This window comes from Thalia democratica, chromosome 4 (genome assembly GCF_965202585.1).
Source record: "Thalia democratica chromosome 4, ktThaDemo2.hap1.1, whole genome shotgun sequence".
Lineage (NCBI taxonomy): Eukaryota > Metazoa > Chordata > Thaliacea > Salpida > Salpidae > Thalia > Thalia democratica.
Genome location: NC_139168.1, coordinates 36,552,233 through 36,576,471, shown reverse-complemented (window position 1 = coordinate 36,576,471; position 24,239 = coordinate 36,552,233). Strand labels below are relative to the sequence as shown.

Genomic DNA, 24,239 nt, shown 5'->3' with positions numbered 1-24,239 from the left:
TATTATTTATAACTAGTTTATTACTGATTAATCTTTATATACAAGTTTAATCTTCTATTAATTAGGTACTAATAAACAGTTTTTAATTGAAGTGTAGTTTTCCAAAATAACTTTTTATCTTTTAAGAACTGATCAATGTTATTTAATAGTTTAAATAGATGTCTTATATAAAGTCCTATTAACTTAGATTTATATATTTTTAAATAATACCGAATTAGATGGTAAATATATATTTAACTTATTATAAACTTATTTTTTATCTATATAACACAAACAAAGTGGTTTATTTTGTATGCAGACTTATTATGCGTGAAAATTATAATTTTTCTAAGAGGTATTTGTTTATAGAATAATCATGCAAACCTCTGAAAGATTAAGAACAACTGGTTTTTACTGTACTTTTATAATGTATTTCAAATACTATCTAAAACAGGGCTTTCAAAGTGGGCAATATCACCCCTTTAGACGTTTATTACTAAGGTATTGAAAAAGTAAATGGTTAATTAACTACTTAAATGGCAATATTTATACATGGGGGAAGTTATTTTTTAAACTTCTTTAATAGGGGTGTTTATGAAAATGAGTTTGAGAAACCTGGATTTATATGTAATAGATCCTCGTAAAAAATAGTTACCTTACTAAGTTTTGCTGTCTATTGTAAGCTAATAATCTTGAAGAAAAAAAAAGTTATTACTCTAAAAAAATATTATAACTATGTTTTTTAATTAACTTTCGTATAAAAAACACACCGCTTTATATACATTAAACTTGCTAAAATATATTTTTACTTGCACAGATACTGTTCATTATGAAAATCAAAGTTGGATTGAATCTGCAAACACAAATTTAGACACTTTCAATGTGAAAAGTGAGGAATCACTTCTAAACAGTTTACCGCCTTCACCTCTGGAAGTAGCTGTCAAAGCTGTAAGCTGTATTTTTATTATAAAATTTAAAAATACAGTCATTATATATTATAAAGATTCATACGAATCACCATTTTATTTTGTATTTTGAAAAATACTTGAGATAGTTTATTACATTTTAGAATAATAAAGAAAGCATTTACTTTATTTTCTATGCAGTCACTGAAGTTTGTTAGTTTTAGAACATTCTAGTTTTTTTTATAATTTATCATGTATCAGAATTTAAAATAAAAAAAATTAAATTTTTCAATTGTTTTGTGTTAGTTTTTAAACCGCGTTTATCCTTTGTTTTTCCATTAGATTCGTCAAGGGGAAAAGGCACAAGTTTTTAGAGATTCAAAGCCAGGCACTAGGTTTAGAGATGTTGTCAGAGAATTCTTGATTGCAATTAAGCGAGGTGCTGCTGCAAATGTTGACCAAAACCAGAGTAATACGTTAGAAGCTTGTGATTTTTTTATTACATAGCTTGGTAGTTTGATAAATATTAATTTTCTCTTCACAAAACTTTAAAACTCTAACAGATTTTTACTTAATTTAAAATCGATATTTTATAAGGATAAAAGTTATATTTGAACTTAGACTTTACTTCAATGCAGTTTAACGGTTTTGAGTTTAATTTCTATTTTTTTAAGCTAAAGCTAAAAACCCATATGAAAAACTTACAAGAGTTTAATTTGAAATTTAAACACAATTTTAGCTTTTTTACATCTATAAAGTATGTTAACAACTTTATAAGTAAATTATAACTTATAATTAACTTAAAATACTTTATCGTAGTAAGGTTTAATTTTGCAAACAAAGTTTAGATTCTTTTTCTTATAAATAAAATTTAGCATAGATAACTCGAAAAAATTTTTATTACCTAAGTATGTTGCTTCACTATATATATGTTGCCCTAAATGTTTTATACGAATTTTAAAAGTTTTTTTATTCAGAATTTTTTCAAATCATTAATTGTTTTTATAAATGCTATCACTGTTAGACAGTAATTATAAAAAGAGAACTAATGTAACAGTAAACTTAAAAATAGGTAAAACTTTAAGTAGTTTTACTAATTAATATGAAACAATCTACATCGCTTTAAATAGATACTGTTTAAAATATCGTTTAGCTAGCTTGTTAAGTGCTTGAAAACTTTTTTGTTTTAATTTACTTTTTTTAAATGTTTCAGAGGATTTTGTGAAATTGGTGCTATTGAAGACGGCATGACGTTCAATGCAAACTTGTATCGGGCTGGGGCGTCAGGCGCTGCCGGCCTTGCTAAAAAAGCTCGACACATTTTTGAAAAGTCTTATTGGAAACGCACTGATGACGACATTGATGTTCTTTACCCGATTGTCGATCATCTAAAAGTATTTGTTTTTTATTTTATTTTAGAACGCTTTGAAAAAATTAATTTAGATAGTGTTCACAAAAAAAATATTGGTAATTCGTTCAAGAAACTAGTCCTTAAACTTCTTAGTAATCACGTCTATTTGGCAGTACTTTGAAAACTTTTCTGTGTCAGCAAAGAGAGAACTAGCGAGAGTTGTCGGTTTTCAAACTTACGAGAATGATAGAGTAATAATTAAAGAAGGACACAAAGGAACCTTCATTTATTTTATCGTCAGCGGATCTGTTTCAGTTTCGGTAATTTTTATTAAAAAATATAATATTTTTAAAAAACTTTACTAATAAATTATGATATAAAATTGTAAATATTGTAGCGTTGCTTTATTTTATGCGGCTTAACTTTTATTAAACTTAAGTCTTTTTTGTTTTTCTAACTACCAGTTAGATTAACCTAATTTTTTAATTTATTTTTACCCATGAAAACTATGTTTAATTATTAAAGCAACATATTTATGTCATAATTCAATATAAAATTTATTATTCAACTGAAAAACATAATTCACGGTGGTTAATTGACAGCTTTTGGTTTAGTTTTAGTATTGCTTACAGACATTGATGAAACTAGTTGTTAATTGCTTTATTTAGTTTTTTTTTAACCGATGTTACGTTATTGAAGCAATAAACTTTTTTATTTATCCTAATTCTTATTTCTTGTTATATAAAAGACTATTAAAACTTAGTACCATTTCAAAACCTACATAAGCTAAGTATCTAAACTGAATTTTTAAAAACAGGTTTCTTACTCAGATAAAAATTCAAACGAAGTTAAATCAATGGTAGTAGCAAAGCTACCTCCGGGAACATCCTTTGGAGAGCTTGCCCTCATACAAGACTGCACAAGATCTGCTACAGTTACCTGCATAGGTTACAAATTTTTACTGAAGTAAACAGCTTTTTTTTTTCGATACCTTATTACCTTCATAATACAAATTTTTGCAAATAACACATTTAACAAAATAAAAATTACATAAATTTGATATGTTTTTAAGTTTAAGAGTCATTCTCACCGTACTTAACTTAGTTTATAAATAGTTTTATTAAAAATCATTTAAAGTTATACTAGTATAAGTATTACAAAGTATAAAAAAGGTTGTAGGTGAAAGTATTTTTCTAAGAACTAAACAAAACTAAAATTTTTACACCGCAAAATTTTTCTTCTGTTCTACTTAAAAAATCAATTGACTATAAATTATTAAGGTTGTATATAGAAAAATACGTTAAAGAAAATACGTATTATCAATTCATATAAGCTTATAAATTAACATTATTTTACTAAGTATCACTGTTGTTTTGAAAAACACTTTTAAATATTTAGGAACTTCTGAGTTTTTGACAATTAACAAAAACGAACTTGAAATTGCGCAGAAAAGAAGTTATGAAAAAGAAATAAAAGAAAGACAGAGTATAATAAGCTCTTCTAAATACTTTAAGTTTGTCCTAATTTAAACTTAAAGTAAAAAGTGTTTTTCCTTGTATTTTTTTTCAGAGGCTGGACAGATAATGAAATAGATCTAGCTGTTTTAAACTCTAAAGTGCTGACCTACGAAAAAGACCAAATTATTCTGGGAAACCTGACGTGGGATCCACCAGAGTTTTTCTATCTTTTAATGAATGGACACTGTAAAATTATAAAAGTAATTCACTTAAGTTGATGCTTAAGTTTGTAAAAATTTAGGTTTTACAATATTTTGCTAAATTGCTTTTATACAACTAAGTATAAGTTAAGCTTCACATTATAACGTTAATGTAAACAACAATTTGCACAGTACTTCCTTTGTTCAACTGACCCACGTAATGTGCAAATTGCTGTTATTATTATTTTATATTGTGACAAAATAGTATCGTTAAGATCTTTATAAGCAAACTTTTAGCAGGTAAAGATTTTAATATTTATTTTAATATAGAGTCAAAATTTTTATTTTAGCTTTACAATTATTCTTTCACCATGATTATTTTCATTTTAAGGTTAATGACAGGTTTTTAAATTATATAACTGTATTATAGATAATATAGTTATTACTATCTATATTATATTACTCAAAATGTTTTGAATTTATATTAAACTTAAAGCTTAGTCAAAATAATCTTTATTTTAAATATTTTCAAATTCTTTTTAATGTAGACGATGGGTTTATAAATGAAAATTTATAGCAAAAATTCTAATTTTTTTTTTCCAAGAATTTTTTTTTTACTTTTTATATTTTGAATAATTTTCTTTGATAAAAGTATCTCCTTACACACTTGTTTTCGCTGCATTAGCATCTTTTAGAATTTTTGTAGCAAAAATAAAAAGTTTAAGTAATTCTACTCAAGTTACTAATAGAATTTATTGAAATATTTTCAGTTTTTATCAAAGCTGGATTAACATATACTAAAAGACAAAACAAAGTGAAAAAAAATCCATAAGTTACAGTTTTTGTTTGAAACATTTACTGAGTATTTAACTCTATAGAAACTGATGGTAGGAGAAACCCTTTCACATCTTAGGTCAACTCAAAAGCAGTTAAAATTCGTAGATAGCGAGACGGAAATCGGACCTGAGCAAACTCTTGCCAGCAGACTGCTTGACATTGGTAATACGATTTTATTTACAATGACAAATAATTTTTAGAACGAAAGTCAACTAGTGTTTTCAAATCGAATATTGTAAACTTATTATATAATTTTGATTATGGTATGTTCAGTGACAAAGAAAATTTTGTCCTAATAAACAAAGCCGATAAAGTGTTCGAGTTAAAGTTTACACAAGCGTAAAAAAATTAAATTAGAATATTTATGTTTGTATATGAAAATTAAACAGGCTCACTTAATGAGGGAGAATTGTTTTGTTGCGGAGAAGACTTAAAGTCGACTTACGTTTTGGCGTGTAGTAAAGTTAGATGCCTTGTTATAAGTGGATACATACTCGATACTTTTGATAGAATGGGTAAGTTAATCATGCACAGTACTTTAGTTATGTTTTTGAAAACTTAAACGTTTTAAACTTTTATAGTATAAACGTTATCTTTTTAATGTTTAGAACATAAATAAAGACTTTGAAATTGATAATTGTAAACTTTTAATGATCTTTTTGTGTTTGAGCAGAAGCAATTATTTTCGTTATTTTTTTCGGCTAATTTTGTAAGTACATTTCTTCGAAAAATAGCTATGTAAAAGAGTTAAAAAAAATTGATTTCTAATCAATGTTTAAAATGGTTCTAAATTTGTCTAAAATAATAAAAACTTGCAAGATTTTAGCACACACTGCTACACGCGTTTCAGTTTTTACGATATTAGTGCTTAATTTTTTTTTTTTTATAATGAAGATTATTAATGTGTACAATGTACGTTTTACATACAAGACATCGGTTAAGTCATTTGAAACAAAAAGATAGTCATTTTACTTTGCGCAAAATAAAAATCACTTTGAAAGTTATTTAAATGTTAAAAACACAAACTAAAATAAAAAAAACGAAATTAGCAAGAACAAGTGGAAATATACAAGCTTATACGACCAACAAGTTGAAAGATGAAGCTGCAAACCACGTCATGTCTGATGAAGAAGCCTATGATGCTTGGATGGTTAACGTGAGATGGAATACCTACAAAAAAAAAGTTAATTCTTGATAATTTTAGTATAATAGAAGTATACTATAACGATATGCTTTATTTAAACTTTGTTGTTATCAGCTTTTAATTTTTACTTATATATTGTTTGTGCTTCTTGATAAAATAGACATAAATTGTGCATAATTGACAAAAATTGTCAGAGTTGCACGGTAACATTTTTGCATGAATTAAAACTTTGATCTATTTTGCACGGGTTTTTGCTTTCTTCAAGGTTGACTTTTTTTACTTTATTTTAGGGGCTAAAAAATTATACTGATAAGTTTAATGACATTCATCTTACAGAAAAAAACTATTGAGATTTCAATTAAAATTTTACACTGCAATTGTCATAAAAAATCTAGAAATATTTTATCATACTGCAAATAATTAAACATTATATCTAAAATTTAAATTGACTCTCTTTTTTGACAGCTAGTAAGAAGTGCAATTTCAAATTCAAAAAGATGCTCAAAACAAAACATGCTACCGAAGAAAATCTTAAAGCAAAAAGTCATAATAGAAAATCCAGTAATTGGAAGAAGCCCAATGTCTCAGACAAATTTCAAAGCTCTTGCTGAACTTAGGAAGCAGTACTCTGCTGAAAAATATCAAAAGTAGTTTGGTTTTGTTCTCAGTACATTAAGCAGTACTACAAAAAAAGCTTATAATGAATATTTTACACTCATTACTAAAAATGATTTTCAAACTATTCTAATGCTAACGATAAGTATGGGTTTAAAAAATTGAGGTTGCTAAAACTTATAACTGTAAACTTAATTTTAAAATTAGTGCTATTAAATACCAAGTTTTAAAAAACCACGAATATATAACTAATTAAGGTTTAATTTAAGGGAATCATAATGCTTTTAAAAATGTTCGAAGATATATCTTTTAATATCAACATTGTTTTTGACATAAAAATTTTTTACAGTAAACATGAAAACACATATTAACAGACTTCTGAAAACCTTAAAAATGCAACTTCACGAAAGCGAGGAGAACATGTTTGAGAACATGCTGTACCAAATAAAAGACAACAGCCTGGAAGAGCCGCTCGTGCCAGTGTCGGAAGAAGTGGAGATGCTCAGAAGAAGTTTCATTGGCGGAATCAGCAAAACGCTGGTGAGAAGCAGCATGGACCTCAAAGCGAGCGAGGAGTTCTCCTTTATGAACAACGACGTGGCGAACACCAGCTTGTTTGATCTAGTCGTTGAAGAGCAGCGCTCCTCCATCCCAAAGAGCAAGATTCAGATGAGAAAGAGCAAGCTGTCTTGCGAAGGCGAAAGAAAGATCAGCGTTCCGACCGATTACAACAAAAAGTTGGTGAAAAGCGCCAGTAAGAAATCAACAAACCGCAAGTCGGACGGAGCAAGGGAGAGCTTTGATGTGCAAAGTAAGTTGCGCGACAGCAAGGGAGTGCGAAAAAGTGATGACAGCAAGGTAGTGCGAAAAAGTGATGACAGCAAGGTGAGAAAGCAACCGAGTACAAAAGTAGATCGAACGGAATCGATTAGAACCAAAGAGCAAAGTTTCAAAAGCAGCGTTGAAGAGAATGTTAGAGTTTCTCTAATAAGTGAAGAAGAAAACTTGTCTAAAAGTAGCAATTCTAAGTCTGAAGACTACTCGTTTTGTGAAATCGAAATTGAAAAACAACAAGAAAAAAGTAAAAAAGCTAACAAAACAGCGAAACCTAAGAATAAAAAAGCAACAGTTAATAAACCTAAAGCTAAATCATTAAAATTTGCAAACAAGAAAATAAACAAAAATGACAAATAAATAACTATGTTGTCATTATATTTTTAGCTGTTGATAATAGTATTGTTTACTAAACACCATAGAGTTAACGCTCATAATTATGTTCAATAGTACTATTGTGAAAAAAATACATTTCGGACATCGAGCTACACACCACTAATTTATTTTAACTATTTTGAGCTATAAAAAGATGATTTTGCAGAGTGAAAATAAAATAACATAATAACTAAACAAAACAATAAAATACGTTACTTAAATGAAATATTTTTCTTAAAAATGAGTATCTAATTACAGGAAGAATAAATAAACTTGTTGTAAAGTTTGAAAAGGCTGTTAATTAAACTGTAGACTACTTATTACTAGAAAAGTATAATACACTTTTAATTTATAAATTTTACAACTGTATGTAAATATATCTAAACATAATAACATAAATATAACGAAATACACTAATTATGTTAACCAACACTAAAATATTTAAACTATATAGTATATTGGCTTCTGGTAAAAATGTTATGCATAAATAACTGTACAATCTAATCATTAGGTAAGCTATTTACAATAGTAATTTAATCTCGAATTTATTAAATTTACTTACACAAAATATTACCTTTAAGTTTGATTTTTTACTTATAGTCAAAAATACAGTAAATCATATAAGAAACTTCTACCATCTAGACCAGGGTTTCCCAAACTCATTTACTAAATCGCCCACTTTTCAGAAATTTGAAAAATAATCGCCCCCCACGATTTTACAAAGTAGTTTTTCTGTTGAGTACAAACTTTTGGGCCAAAAAAGTTGTGTTTGAAATGTAATTTAGTCTGGTATTTCTTATGCAAGCATTTTTGTGACTACTTTCAAAGTAGTTTACAGGGCTTGTGAAAATAAGTTACAATTATTTTCTTATACGCCCAGTAAAGTGTTACAAAATACTTGATTATTAAAAAGCCTTGTCTAATCTGTAATCAATCCTGTTTAAATATGAATTGTTTTGAAACTAATAGACTTTTAGGGTAGTGGTGGACAACTTTTGTAACCAGCAATTCATATTTACTAAAAAATATTTTCTAGTTTCAACTCGCTAAAAAAATGTAATTGCGTGCTGCATAATTTAATAAAATAACAAATAAGAAAATCAAACAACTCGATCAAAATTGTAATAAAATAATTTAGTATTATTGTGATCTAGGAAATACTATTGTGAACTGAAAACCAAATTAAAAGTGTATTTCAAAATATTTAGTATCAAAAAACTATTTTTTTTTTTTTGCACAAGTAGTTTTCAAGTTATTTAGCAGGTCGAAATTTGACTGGATCTTAACTGTACGTTACCGATCTGGAATCTTAACTGAAACCTGACATTTTAATAATCTCTCATATAACGAATTTCAGACATTTAGAAGTTAATACTAAGTAACTTAATTAAGCCGTTAGTTATTAGCCCATAATAATTTACCAAAAGTAGTGAAAAACTAAAAGCTAGTGTTGAACTATTAAAATAAACAACACATTCTAAATGTTAATTTATTAAAAATTAAGATAAAACAAAAAACAGTCGTATTAATAGCGTAAAATTCCTTAATATATAGATTTTTTAACAATAATAAATCAATTTAGAAAATAAAATTGAGTTTAAGAATCTTTTAAATGAAAAATTTCAAGTCATTTCAAATAGAGACTTCAAATCTATACTCTTTAAAAACCAAAAAAAAATTGAAATAAAAACTTTAATGGTTATCAAAATTTTTTTATTTATACAGATTAAACAAATAATAACAAAAATATGTCAAATAAATTTCTTTCAAACAAATAATTTTATCACTACGCTATAACAGCTTTTAGTGTAATATAAAACGACAAATATAAACTACAAAATTAACCAGATCAAAATAATACTATTAACAGATTAAAAACATAAATATTATATAAATACAGTAGACTTTCGCTTGAAATCGCACTTTGAACAAAATAAAAAAGTGCAAACTCAAAAATTATTACCATTTTATTTTTTACAAAATGATAAATTTAAATATGTTATATGCAACAACGTTATGAATAAACATGAAATCAACTAAAACATAAAACGAACATTAATTAGAAAAAATAAATCTATATAAGATATTAGATATTATTTATTTTTGTTTTATTAATACTTAGATAGTAATAGACTTTATTTAAAATTTTAGAAAGTATAAATTTGCAGTTTTTTGGGTAAAAAGTGCGAATTCAAGAGGAAGTCTACCACAATTAATATCTATTAAGCATTATTCAAACCTGTTGTAGAATAGATAACTTAATAAGTTTTTTATTATAAAAAGAGTTTTTAAATACATTACAAACCAGATTAAATAAAAAGTATTTTAAAAGATAAAATAAAATAAAAAAAACTTTCATAAAATAATGTCTGCTACTGAAGTCTAATATTATGTGAAGGATGAGGTTCATGACTGCTTGCAAGTTTTTTTTAATCTGATTTTTAATCAGTAAAATAAAGCCTCCTTTACAAATATCTAGATTAGATCTTTTGCTCAAGATGTTGATAATGAACTGAAAGTTTTTTCAACAACATAGCTAGAAGGAAAACTATAAACAACAATTTAAATTTCTCTCAAATGATTGAATACTTTTGCCTTATTTTTTGTTGAGTCCAAAAGCATTCATGTCGTTCTTTGGAAAAATTTACTTTTAGTTCGGTTAGTTTGTAAGTCTGAGAAGGTTTCCTGTAAGTCGTTTACTTCAAAAAGATCTGCCTCGAAGGGATCCATATTTTTATCTATATGATAGCTTTTTTGTGTCAAATCGAAATTTTAATATACAATATGTTGAAGATGTTAAAAATTCCAGATTTTTTAGGTTTTTTTTCCCAAATTGTCAAATTCCAGGTTTTTTCAGGTTTCTAGGTAAATTGGTAACCCTGTATAGTTTTATTTCTGACTCTAACTTAGTGACTTTTCAAAAAACAATTGAAAATATCATGTGGTGATAGTTGATAATAGATAACACAAATTTTTACAAACCATTTATGATCCCAAATAACATATATGTCAGGTTATAAAGTGGTGAGAGGGATTCCGATCGTCTATGATCTATGTAATTGTCAAATAAGAAAAAATGTAAATGAAAATATGTAACTTACTTATAAGTAGGAGTCATAAGTACTCGTTTTTTTCTCTATTTTTTACATAAAAAAAATAAACTTTTTTGTTTAAGTTTTATCTCAGGGTCAAATATTTAATAGCAAGCTAAAATTAGTAACATAGCAAGATAAAAAGTAAAAACTTTATGACAGCCCAAAATTCTAAAATCGCCCCCTTTTCGCCCCCTTACTAGTTATCGCCCACCCTTTCGCCCCTTACTAATTATCGCCCCCTGACTTACTAAAATCGCTCCCAGGGGGGCGATATCGCCCACTTTGGGAAACTCTGATCTAGACTAATGCCGTAAAAATTCAATCAATATACTCTATAATGAACAACTACACTTAGGTAATAGAAATATTATTATAAGTATACTACTAAAACATATACCTTTGCAGCTTTTTTAGATTTTATTTCTTTAACTGGTATTTCAGTTAAATTCATTTTAGTTAAACTTTTAAGTTTCTAAAATTACATACGACATGAGGTTCGTAACTTCTACGAATCAAACGAGTTGAAGAAAATATTTGATAAAAATATACAAAAACAATATAAATTTAAATATGAGCAAGCTGTGGTGCAAAGTTCATGCTTACCTCGCACAATAACGTAGTACTTAATACTTTACTTGTAAAAGGCATAAGGACAGGTTGCTAGCGAAGATTTAGTTAATCCAGCCTATTTTTTACGAAAGACTGTCAAATTTTGATTTTTTTTTATTGTGTAATTTGTTGTATCTTGTTATGAAAAACTAATTTTTTTAGAGGTTTAGAAAGTAAAAACATTATAACCATAATAAAATTATTTTTAGTAGTAAAATAATAATGCCAATTATCTAGTGTTAACAAACCTTTTCAGTAGTTTACTTAACAAAGCCTTTAAAATGTACTTGGTGCCCTATCCCTAATACACATAGAAAGATTAGTATGATTTATTTTTCACTTTTTGCTAAAATTTTTCGTTACCGCCTTTTACGGTTTTTTATTTTACTTTTCTCAGATCAAATTTGTTTTACTTTTTTCTTAAGTCAGTCTTAAGCTGAACTAAAAATTTTGTATTTTTGACTGATGCTTCAGCTGCAAGACTTGTTTAGTAAAAAATGTTAAGCGTTTTGCAAAACTACGCTTTCTTTTAGTTTGAGATGTTTAGTTTTTTAAATTAAAGCAGAAAAATGTTATTAGCCACATTTACAGGAAAACCAAAAAAGTACTTATTACTTTTAAATTTCAAAAACAATCTTTTTATTTATATTACTTTTATTTAAATTTAAAAAAAAATGATACCTTTGTGGTAAGTACTAAGTAGTATACTAATTAGTAACTACTCATTTAAAAAAATAATCGTTAGTGTTAATTCATTTGAGCGAGAAACGTAAACTAAATTTTTTTTTTAATGACATATCCAGGTGTAAAAGGCTTTTATGCATATTTTTTTTAGCCAGAAGTAGGGTTGCCAAAGCTCTAGAACTAAAAGTTCTGCCCAAAAAGGGAATACTGTTTGTTTTTCGTTGTTATTTAAACAAATATAGCTTAATATTGAAAGCTTAATGTAAAATATAATTTAAAAAAAAAACATATTATTGGTCTTTCAAAAAAGTAAGCGGACAACTAATCAAAATAATTTTTGTTTTATAGTTTTTTAGTTCAAAATAAATGCACACTATTAACTGCTTTTCCTAATGTAAACTTATTGCGTATTTCGGTTACGCTTAAGATTTTTTTAAAATTTTACCTACGTACAACTTTTAATTACAGGTATTTAAGTTATATATAAATTAAAATTTTTTTTTTTTAATTACTACAAAAATTAAATATTAAAATTTATCATTTTCTAATCTATTGTTATTAATGTTTTCTTTACATTTAAACCTAGTTATTGCACTAAAAACTGTTAAGCTGTTAATATAAATAAATTTTTAAATGTCGTAAATAAGTAGTCTAAAAAGCTGTTTTGTATACTTGAAAGTTTTAGTAAAAATAAACAAATGCTAATTTAAAAACAACGTTTAACTAATACTTAATAATAATGTAGTCAGGAAAGTTAGTATTTGCGTTTACCCTAGTTTCTTTTATTAAAACTTAAAACAGCCCTGTTGTTTTACTGTTGTTCTACTTCTACATGTAGTTGTATTACAACATTTCCATTTTAAATTATTCTGCTGCTGTTAGAAGCTTATAATTTTAAACATTCAAAACTGCAATATCACTAAAATATTTACATTTCATAAATGCTATGTAGCTAAAAAATTTGTTTAACTCATCTTAAACAATTAATCACCTCAAATTACAACCCAGTTTTACATTAACTTGGTGTTACTGGCTTTTTTATTTTGATATTTGGTTAATTAATGTGTAATCTCTATAGAATATTACTGATGCAACAATTACTTAAGAAGATTTTCAAGAAAAGTAGTATACTAATATGAGAATTTTAACAAGCTTTCTTACTTTTAATATTAGTCTTACAATTTTAAAGCTGCATTATTGTTATAATAAACTAGAATAAGTGTATTGTTGCTACTAGTTAAGTTTTGCTTTGTGACTGAAAATAGTTTGGCAATTACCTAGGATGATGTGTCACTGATATCAAGCTGAAATTATATTATATTGGATGTCTATTTTATCCATTACTTTAGGCTAAAAGTTTATATTCTATAAATAAAATTAAACTTGTTTGTCATAAATTTATAAAACTGAAATATTTGTTAGCTATTATTTTACAATATAAAGCAGTTATATCAATACAATAATTTATATCGACTACAGTACTGTAAAATACAATCAAATGTTTTAGTTTATAATAATTAAATTTAACTCTTACTATTTATTTTTATAGCTTGGTCAAAACAAAGTATCTTTTTAGACTAAAAGTATTAGGATTAAAGCATTGATTTTTAGCTTAAAATTAATTTTAAAGAAGACATTAGATATAATATAAATTCATCTTGATATTGGTGCAACATCATCCTAGGTAATTACCAAAATTCTTGTTGTTTACTATCACTTTTCTTTAAAGTATAAAGAAACATCAGTCTGTCCTGGACAAGGCGTTAAAAGGTATCCAAGTGGTTTGCAACTCAATAACCAAAAGGATTTTTGATGCACTAGGTCTTAGGATCAAACATTTTGAGTGCTTTCATGTGTTGTTCAATATACAATATATTTACTATACAATCTCTTCCCTCTACAATAAACATAAATATATAATATAATTGTATATAATATAAGTTTCTTGTATAATTTCTATTATAAACAACCAAGTAGCAAAAAGTAAAAAAAATATTTTAGTTTCAAAGATTTGCTTATTCTACTTTGAATTCCTATTGAAATCTAATTGGGAGACAGATAGAAAAATTTTGTCCTCAATTAATATAACTGTTATTATTTAATTTTTAGACATAAAAATTACAATTGTGCTACAACAAGGTTGCAGTTTATATATCTGTTTTCTCTTTTTTAATGGTAAAAAAACATTATCTTATTACACTCTATCTCATACTCTATGTATTTAATTTAAGTATAATTGTATGCAATAATTGGTTTTAAGTCAAATTTAATTCACATTATTTTGTATACAAAATATACAAGTTTTATCATTAAGTTAATTAGAATTAATTGTTACATATAAATATCATACAAATTTTTTTACTAACATATAACATACAGTAAGTTAGCTCTACTTTTTGGGTAATTGTTTTTCATTTAAAATATTATTTTCATAGAAATATATTAGATTTACCCTAAGGATTTTTTTTGTAGTAAAGTTCCGTTTAAATCAACATGATACTTAAAAATTCACATAATAAATTTAAGATGCAGGCTTGCCATCATAGTTTTTATTTTTTAAATTAAATACAAGCTTGATTGAAATTTTGAACAAAAATCATTAAAAAACTGGAAAAAACCTGGAATTTTAAACAGTTTTTACATATAGTAAAATTTTTATTTGACACAAAATCTATCATAAAAATAAGAAAAAAAGATGTCATCATCAATTTATTTATTAAATAACACATTTAAACTAGCTTTACAGTATCTTTTCAATGTTGTTGTACTACTTAAAACAGTTTTTAACCTTTAGCTTAACTTTAATCTAAATATAGACCCAAAAACTTAAAAATAATTTTGCAAAAACTAGTGGCCACCCTGGATGACTCAAGCTTTTTTCAAGTATTTTTATGAAAAACTCAGCTTAGTTAAGATTTTTCCATTAGACTTAAGCTTTTTTTTATAGTTAAAGTAAACTTACTTAAAATTTTCTAAATATAACAAGAAATCTCTTTAAAAATCATGTTATTTTTTGAGTTTTTCAATACTTTTTTATTGTTTTGATACTGTAGTAATTTTAGTTAATGGCATACACTTTTTTTTCTAAATTTTCTTTAACGTCAAGTTAGTATTTGGTTACAAAGGGTGGCATTTTGCTTGAGATGAAAATTTAAAACCCTAAAATAGAATGTTTTAAGTTAATTAGTATTTGTTAAAATGTTATAAGTTTTATCCCTAATTCACCTTACCTAATTTTTTACTCTTATAATTGTACAAAATTTTTTTAGGCTCCAATTAACAGGGTTGCCACAAGGTCAGGAAAAGTCAAGAAAAACTAAAAAAAAAAATGACAAAAATCAGGAAATTTGACAAAATTAAAAAAAAAAATCAGATTTTTTCAGTTCAAATTTACAAATATCCTTTTTTTTCTAAGTCTTCAAATGATAAAAAGTTTATGAAAATTCCTTTTAGTCAGACTAAAATTTCAAAATTTCCCTAGAAATTTACAAAATTACCTGATTTTCAATTCCTTCATCTTGTAAAAATTAATAAAATATTCTTTATAAAACTGCAAAATTGAACAACAACCCTACTTGAACAAGCAGTTTATGTATGCCTTTTAGTATTGATGATATTTGGCAAGTACATTTCCATGTGTTTATAAGTCAGAAAATAGAAGTATTTTGTTGATACAGCTGTTTATTGCAAATACATCAATCATAGTCTAAGTTATGTAATGTAAGTTAGATAATCGAGTTTAGCAAAAAAAAATTGTTGTTTTAACCTGTATAAAAATAAGATTGAAAGCTTTATATAGTTTCAAGTGTTTGATTATGTATTTTAGAATAAGTTAAAATTAAGAGTTTGATTTAGAAAAGTTGAAAAAATTTAATTAAAAAGTCAGGAAATTTTTCTCAACTTGATCTGTGACAACCCTGCATAACAAACCTATTGTTGCCTCCGACTTTGACTTGCCATATCTCAAAAATTATTTTAGTTGTTAAAATCTGTAGAAAGCATCTTGTAGCTTGGTTAAAACTCTATAAAATATGATTGAATTGTGAAAAAAGTGATTTTCCCCCCTCCTATGCCCTTAACACCTTAAACATAATAAATAAACTAAAAATGGACACAAAAACGTGTAATTTTAAAAACCTGGAAGAAATTTTGAAAACCTGGAGATAATTTGCATAAAACATTTAGCAACCCTGCTCAGGATTTATATACTATTTGCAACTTAATATCAATAGATTATTCATTTTGTTTTATATTTTATTACACAAAGCTTTTCAAAACTATACAAGTTTCATTGTCAAGTGGTAAATTTTAAATGAAATTTGAAAGTTTTTTGGTAAGTGAACAGCTTTAAAGAATAACTTTAAATTATGACGTATGAATAAATTAAAATAAATACAAAATTTTAGAGATTTAGCAAGTAAAAATAAAGATATGTTTATTGTTAGATTGTTAATAATTAAGTTATTCCATTTAATGCTATTTGCGTATTTAAAATGGTCGCTCTTCCTCAATCAATATTGATTCCAGGTTGCAGTCAGTGGCAAAACTCTTTTTTCTGCAGAACAATAAATATGTGGAATAGGTTACCGCAGGATGTGGTTTTGTGTGGGAGGGTGGAACAATTTCGATTAAAACTAAAAAAAATTCGATTTAAATAATATAAACACAAGTAAAATACAGTGATTAACGAATAAAAATTCATTTTAAAATATTAGTATCACTAAGATCAATTTTTCTTTCTTACGCCTTCCCCCTACAGATTATAAGTTTTTATATATAATTTTTGTAAATGTGTAATCTTTTCTAGTCTATGCATATGTTTTTATATGAGAATTTATTTCGTTTTGTTCTATGTGCATACTAAGTTATTATTTATCGTACAGGACTATTTGTTTGTTTTTAGATTTTAATTTTCATTGAATGTAATTTGTTTGTTTCTTTTCTTGTGTGTATCGTTTAAGCGGCTCGGGTTTTAATGCCCGAGTCCATCTTTGCACAATAAACTCCAATAATAATAATAAATTACAAAACTAATGTAAACGTTGATTTAAATTTACACCCGTTATATTGTATATAGTTGTAAAAGTTTAAAGTAACTCTGTTGAATTTTTTCAGGTTAGCTTTTTGTCTGAAAGAGTGGCTACCCCGTGATAAGTGCAATATGTATAACTTATCACATGGAAGCATAACTTTGCAAAAAAAATAAAATAAAAGAACTAGAGTCACAAGTTATTTTTCCAGTTGAACTCTTAGAAATTAAAAAAAATGATTTATAAAGACCTTTTGCAACTTATTTATGAGACTAAATCAATTTGGATTTTTCATGTAAAAAAAATTATAAAAAGGTAACCAGGGTTGCCACAAAACCTGGAAAAACCTGTATTTTGACAATTTGGGCATAAAATACCTGGAAAAACCTTGAATTTAAAACAATTTTTACATCTTAAGTAGTAAGATAATGATTTGACACAACAAATCTATCATATAGATTAAAAAAAATTGTCATCATTAGAAAATTTTTTTATTAAAAAACAGGTTTAAAGTAGCTTTACAGTATCTTTTCAATGTTTTTATACTACTTAACACAGTTTTCAACCTTTAGGTTAACTTGAATCTAAATATAGACCTAAAAACATGTACTTTCAAAAACCTGGAAAAAATTCAAAAATCCTTGAAGAAATTTCTGAAAAACCAGTGGCAACCCTGAGTAATTAAAAATAATATCTAATTTCAAAAGACCTACCTAATATTTATTTTAGCTATTTGCTATATGTTTTATTTTAAATTTGTGCTTAATTTATAAGTTTTGTAATAAAAATGCTTATGGTAATTGGTGTCAAATTATTAGATATTATATTGTGAAGTAATATTTATTGACTATCAGAATGCTGAATTTAGATTTTGTCCTATGTACTTACAATTAGAAAACTAAGAACATTATTTATGTGTTCCTTCAAAAGTAATTTTAGAAATAAAAGTACATAATGTTTTATAAAAAATCAGACCAGAAAGTATAAACTACAGCTGATAAGAGGAGTCTGTATTTAGTCTATAATAAGTAGGAATAGTACACAATACAAAACAAAACATCAGTTTAATTTTAAGTGATATGGTTTATAGGTTTTCATTTACTACATTTTATGAAAAGATGTCTTAGTTGTGTGTACTTAATTTAAGTCTAAGTACTATAGTTAGTAGTTGTTGAATAGTCACTAAAGAATTTCTGTAATTGATTATTACTATATAGAAAAAAATTGAATTAATGTTAGAAAATCTTTGTAATTTTTTGTAGAAATTTCAACTTTCTAAATTAGATTTATTTAAAATGAATTGAGGCATGTTTCTGTTGATTTTATTTTTTTTAACGACAATTAAAACTTATAACTTAAATAATTAAAATACATTTATGTTAGTCATTATAATTTTAATAAAACTATTTTAACTAAATACAACTCATTTTTGAACAGAAAACACTAGTTTTCCAAACATTAATTATTTTTTCTATATAATTTTAGTACATTAAATGACTATTTACTTTAACAGTTTATATTTTAAAATGACCAAGTCTTCAAATAAAAATGACCCAAAAAAAGATACTGAACCTACTAAAGTAAAGGAAGAAAAAATGGAAGTTGAAGAAGCTCCTAAGACACAGGCTGAAATTGATCTTTTGACTGTTGAAGGTATGATAGCTCATTTAATTGTACATAATTTTTTATAGTTGTATTTTATTTGATAATAGTTGCTGTAATTTTATATGACTTAATAAATGACAATTTTTAGATATCCGTGAGCAATTTGTTCTTATTGAAAGGTCAGTCAATTCTAGGGAAAATAACCACACTATGAGGGTTCTTAGAGCTTTGCCAAACATGAGAAAACGATTAAATAATTCTGTTTTTTCAAGCCTCATTAAATTGTATTTTAATGGAAAACTTTCAATGGACGAAACATCAAAATCTGAACTGCAAGAGTACGTCGAATTTGTAAGTTTCACTGTTTTGTTAATTTCCATCTAAATAATCTTTTTTCAATATATGATAACATATTAATTTAAACCATTTTTTCAAGGAAATTGTGTGTTTATGTTTGTTAATTTACATAAATATACAGATGCCGTTGGAAAAATGTTATAAATTGCTTAAATTATTGTAAAAAATATTGATTAACAACTATTATAAATAAATATTAAATTTTTAGTTTTAAAAGTAATTTTCAATAGTGACAAAAATCTACCTTTCAATTTTTTTTTATAGCTGAAATGTCTAAATGTAATTAATTGTTTTCGTATTATTTTAGCAAGAAGTAATGGACACCAGTTGTAATACTGATGCTGTTACGAATAAACAGAAGCAAAAAGTTCCTAGAAATCCAGAGTGTGAAATTTACCTTAATTTATTGGTACTAGTTCATCTTATTGATAAAAAGGTAAAATCTTTAATCTTTTAATGTTATTTTAGCTTAATTTTATTTTCAAGCTTATTTCTGATACATCAAGTTACTTATTGTACAATTTAGCTAAAACTGTACTTGGTTTTGTATATGTGTATATATTAATAATATTTTAATTTAAGGTTTAAATTTCTTGCTAGTTTAAGTTTGTAGTTCAGTCTATGGGAATGTCATACTTTCATTAGATTTGATATTAAAACCATAGATTTACATAAAATTTTTACTTGAAATTCAATTTTGTTTTAGTTAAGTTTAGGACTGAATACAAGTTTATAAATGAAATTGTATAAATACTTAAATACATATAATCCGTGAATGAGCAAATAAATTTATTTCAAAAATAATTTTCAATCACATGTTAGAGTCTATGTTTATTAGTTTTAATTTTGAGCATAAACATTTTAGATAACTCTCTGGATATTTTAAGCTTTGTAAAAAAAGGCTCAACAAGGTTTTAATGTTTGTTCTTGACAATTTGATGATAGATTTAACAGAGTGCTATATTTATATGATTTTGTGAAAAGATTGAAAACTACTTTTCAGTTGTACCAAAAGGCTGAGAAATTCGCAGGGAAATTGCTGAACAAGATGGTGAAGGAAAATCGCAGGTCGCTAGATCCACTTGCGGCTCGAGTTTACTTTTACCACAGCCGTGTCTATGAGCTTGTTGGCAAAGCTGAAGAAGTTAGAAGGTTTGAAGTTCTTATTTATTACTAATCTAGCAATAATTTGGTTATAAAATGTTCTTTTACAGTTTATAATTATTTTTCAATTTCATGAAAGATCAAATTTGAAAATGTATATTTTATTATTTTGGTATATTCAAAGAACTTTGGTTTTACTTACTTCTTTGTAAAGAACCACAAAAATTATGTTTAAAACATAAATGAACGGCTTGATTTATAAAAAAAAACTTATTTTACACTCTTACTTAACTTTCTTATTTACAAACATGGCAATCAATGTTCATACTTGCAGCATATTGAACGCGAGGTTGCGAACAGCCGCTCTCGTGCACGACACTGACACACAAGCGACCATCCTCAACTGCCTGCTGCGCAACTACCTCAACTACAACCTCATCGATCAAGCTGAAAAGCTCTCTTCAAAATCTTCCCTCCCTGAAATGGCATCGAACAATGAGTGGGCGCGTTATTTGTATTACACAGGTTTGTTTTTATAATGTTTGTTGGATCTTTTATTTATTATTACATTAAAATTTAAATTGATGGAGTTGTAATTTTTGTGTTTTAACTTCTTCTTTTTTTAACCTACTGATGCTTTTTTTTATATTTATGCTTCCAGTTCTTATGAATGACAATATTTAAAATATTTTTTAAACACAATCTATGGTTTGTTATTTATTTTATGAAAACTTGGTTAGTTTGTAACCAAGTTTTATGTCCCTTTAGTATATTTTTTCGTCTGGTTTAAAAATTAATATAAGTAAGTGTAAATAAATTGTAAAAAAAGTTTTGTTTTAAAAAAAATAATCATAATTGATATTTCTAGGACGCATCAAGGCAATACAACTGAAATACACAGAAGCAAGAAAAACGCTTGTCACTGCTTTGCGTAAAGCCCCACAGTCCACTGCTCTAGGATTTAGACAGGCTGTGAGTTTTTAAAAGATTTATAAGTTATTAACAAACCTAATAAAACTTTAGTGAGATAAATAAAGCAGTATAAGTAACACTTTTTTTTTAAATTTTTTTCTTAAGTAAACTAAGATTCTCTTCATATATCTGGTATAAAAAAAAATATTTTCCTAATGTTTTTGTTTTAAAAACTAATACTACAATTTTCCTTCATTTTAGTTTAAATCACAAAACTAAACTGATAGGTGACAAAACTGTTGGTGGTTGTAGAGTTGCTTCTTGGGGAAATCCCTGAAAGAGAAATGTTTAAGTCACGTGACATGAGCAAAGCGCTGTTTCCGTACTTCGAACTTACTAAAGGTTTTTAATAAATTTATTTAAATAGTTTTCATGTTTTGTATAAAGTTAAACTATGAAAGTGATTTGATGGAATTAGTTAGCTTTTAAAGTAAAAATATCAAACTTTTACATAGTGTATTTGTATACCATAATGGTAAGTTTTTATTTTTAACTATTTTAAAGTATAATGAGTTTGTATTTATTTTTCATTACACTAAGGTTGTTTACATAATTATTTAATTTGAGAGTACAAATTTCAAAATACTTTTTTTGATAAAACCAATTATACTTCAATATTTTTTATAGGTGTAAAAACCTTCTCTTAGTTTTGTCATGGTTTTCTCATCTTTAAATAACTTCATTAAATAGAGATAGAGTAAAAAATTGAATTGTTAAAATAAATTAAATCAGACTTATAAAGTGATTTTTATTTTTTTTAAATTTAATGAAGTGCGTATTTAAAAGCTTTTATGACTTTTTATCAATTATTTTTGAGTTAACGTTCAAAAATATACTTTGAATTTTAGGATGTTTTACTAATTCAAGCCTTCATTACAGCTGTGAGAACCGGAGAACTGCACGCATTCAACGAAACTCTCAACAAGTACAGGCAGAACTTCGAGAACGACTCCAACTACACGCTGGTGTTGCGAGCGAGGCACAACGTAATCAAGGCCGGAGTGAGGCGCATGGCGAAGAGCTACTCGAAGAACACTCTCTCCGACGTCGCCTCCAAACTTGAGCTGGACACCCCAGAAGATGCGGAGTTCATCGTTGCAAAGGTTTGTTTTCAACCAATAAGTTTTTTTTAAACTTTTATGTTTGTTTCTAAACATTGTTAAATGCTCCTAGTTCTTCTTTACTTTATTTTGAAAATTTACGTTAGGCCTTCATATTTAATAACAAAATATGTAAGATACATAATTTGCTAACCTGGATAACACAAACTATCTGCTGTTTTTTTTTTATGAAATTGATTTTTTTGTAAATTTTGTAACTTATATTTTTCTTGTTTTGTCATGCTTTATAAGCTTAAGCAACAACCCTAAATTAAGCTAGAAGCTGTACATTAAAAATATGTACCTTGTCTGTTTTTTGTTTCAGTTGAGCTAAAAACAATTATCAACTATATTAAATCTTTAACATTCAAATTTAGATGCTGTCGTACATTAAAAAGTCCCAATCGTACAGAAATGTAAATTATTGTAAATGCCTTTACTTTTTTAAATATGAGTTTTTAGGTTGATGTTAGTGAGTATTTATGTATCTTATTATTATTAATTTTAATAAACGGAAATAACAATATAGTCAATTCGTGACGGAGTCATAGAAGCATCCATCAACCACAGTGAAGGTTACCTTAAAACCAAGGATGTTTGCAATGTGTATCAAACAGCAGAGCCCCAAAAAGCATTTCACAACAGAATTGAATTCTGCATGAACATTTCAAAGAACTCCGTTATGGTTTGTTATCGTTATAAATATTGTAGTTCTTCATTAATTATAAAAAAAAAACGCTAAAACTGTAATAAATGACCCAAAAAATATCATACCTTAAATAAAAAAATCACTAAATAGATCTTTAAAAAAAACTTTAGAATTAATGTATTACCGGTAAAAAGTTTCAAAAAGGAACAAACTTATACATCAATAGGGTACCATATACATTGTGAACAAATATATCAATTACCTTATAATGCTTTTTAACGATGTCTTGAATAACTATTGTATAACTTGTACTTGTATAACTGTTTAGTTGTTTAAAATTCAAACAGCTTTCATTGTGATAACATCGCACTTAAGCATTTGGTTTATTTAAGTAACATATAAATTTATAATTACATATTTTTTATTATGATTTATGCTAAATTAATATTTATTTATTTTTAAGTTTTCATTGTATTTATATAATTTTTTTAATTTAAAACTAGTAAAGTTTAAGTTATATAAAAGATGTAGCTCAGTTTTTTAACTTTGTTTCATATGCAATTAAAAAGATAACTAACATGGTAATAAAACCAAACCTTGCTATTTTCAGTAGTTTTTATTTCATAAAAATTTTTAAAACTGAATGTAGAGCTTTATCTTGTAAATAAATAGTGTGCATGTTGTGAATTATTTTCACGTAATAGGCCATGAGGTTCCCACCAAAGTCATATCACGCTGATTTGGAGTCGGCCGCTGAAAGGCAGAAACGCGAGCAACAAGATATCGAGTTTGCCAAGGAGCTAGCTGACGAAGAGGACGATTTCTGATGTGCTGGGTGGGCATTATGTGCTGTAGTTTAAAAATTAACTTTAAATTTTATGTTGGAATTTGCTTCGTTTTTACTTGTTTAAAACAAGATGTTTTAGTTCTGCAAATATACAATGATAGTTTTAGTTAGTTGTATTAACTATAATTTTTTCAAGTTATTTAATGTTTTTAAAAAAAGTGTGTTTAATTTCTAAATGCTTATTTTGTTAATCTATTGTATAAAATAAAATATAAAACTTCCTTTCTTGTGTTTTAATTTACTAAGTCAATGTATAACTTTTATTAGATTTTAGTTATTGATTTTGAAAATAAAAGCAGCACAATATAGTTTAAAAAAGCTAAAATGAATATGCTTTGCCAAAACAATGAAAAAATAAATTTCTAGTTAATAATTTATCTATATATTCTAACAATGTTTTTTAAATGTGTTTGTATATATAAATTTAAAAATTATAACTCACTAATTTATATGTGTTGTCGCAATAAATTAATTACGATATTTAATACTT

At 26.1% G+C, this 24,239-nt stretch overlaps 1 protein-coding gene across 1 annotated transcript; it reads left to right on the top strand.

Moving 5' to 3' along the window:
* Positions 1-18,632: 18,632 nt before the first annotated feature.
* LOC145835176 (26S proteasome non-ATPase regulatory subunit 3-like) lies at positions 18,633-23,971 on the top strand. Its single transcript, XM_082942740.1, has 10 exons — positions 18,633-18,768; positions 18,869-19,071; positions 19,385-19,513; positions 20,081-20,229; positions 20,516-20,706; positions 21,050-21,153; positions 21,381-21,495; positions 22,033-22,256; positions 22,783-22,938; positions 23,607-23,971. The coding sequence occupies exons 1-10, from the start codon at positions 18,642-18,644 to the stop codon at positions 23,727-23,729; spliced, it is 1,521 nt and encodes a 506-aa protein (XP_082798866.1). The 5' UTR covers positions 18,633-18,641; the 3' UTR covers positions 23,730-23,971.
* The last annotated feature ends 268 nt before the right edge of the window (positions 23,972-24,239 follow it).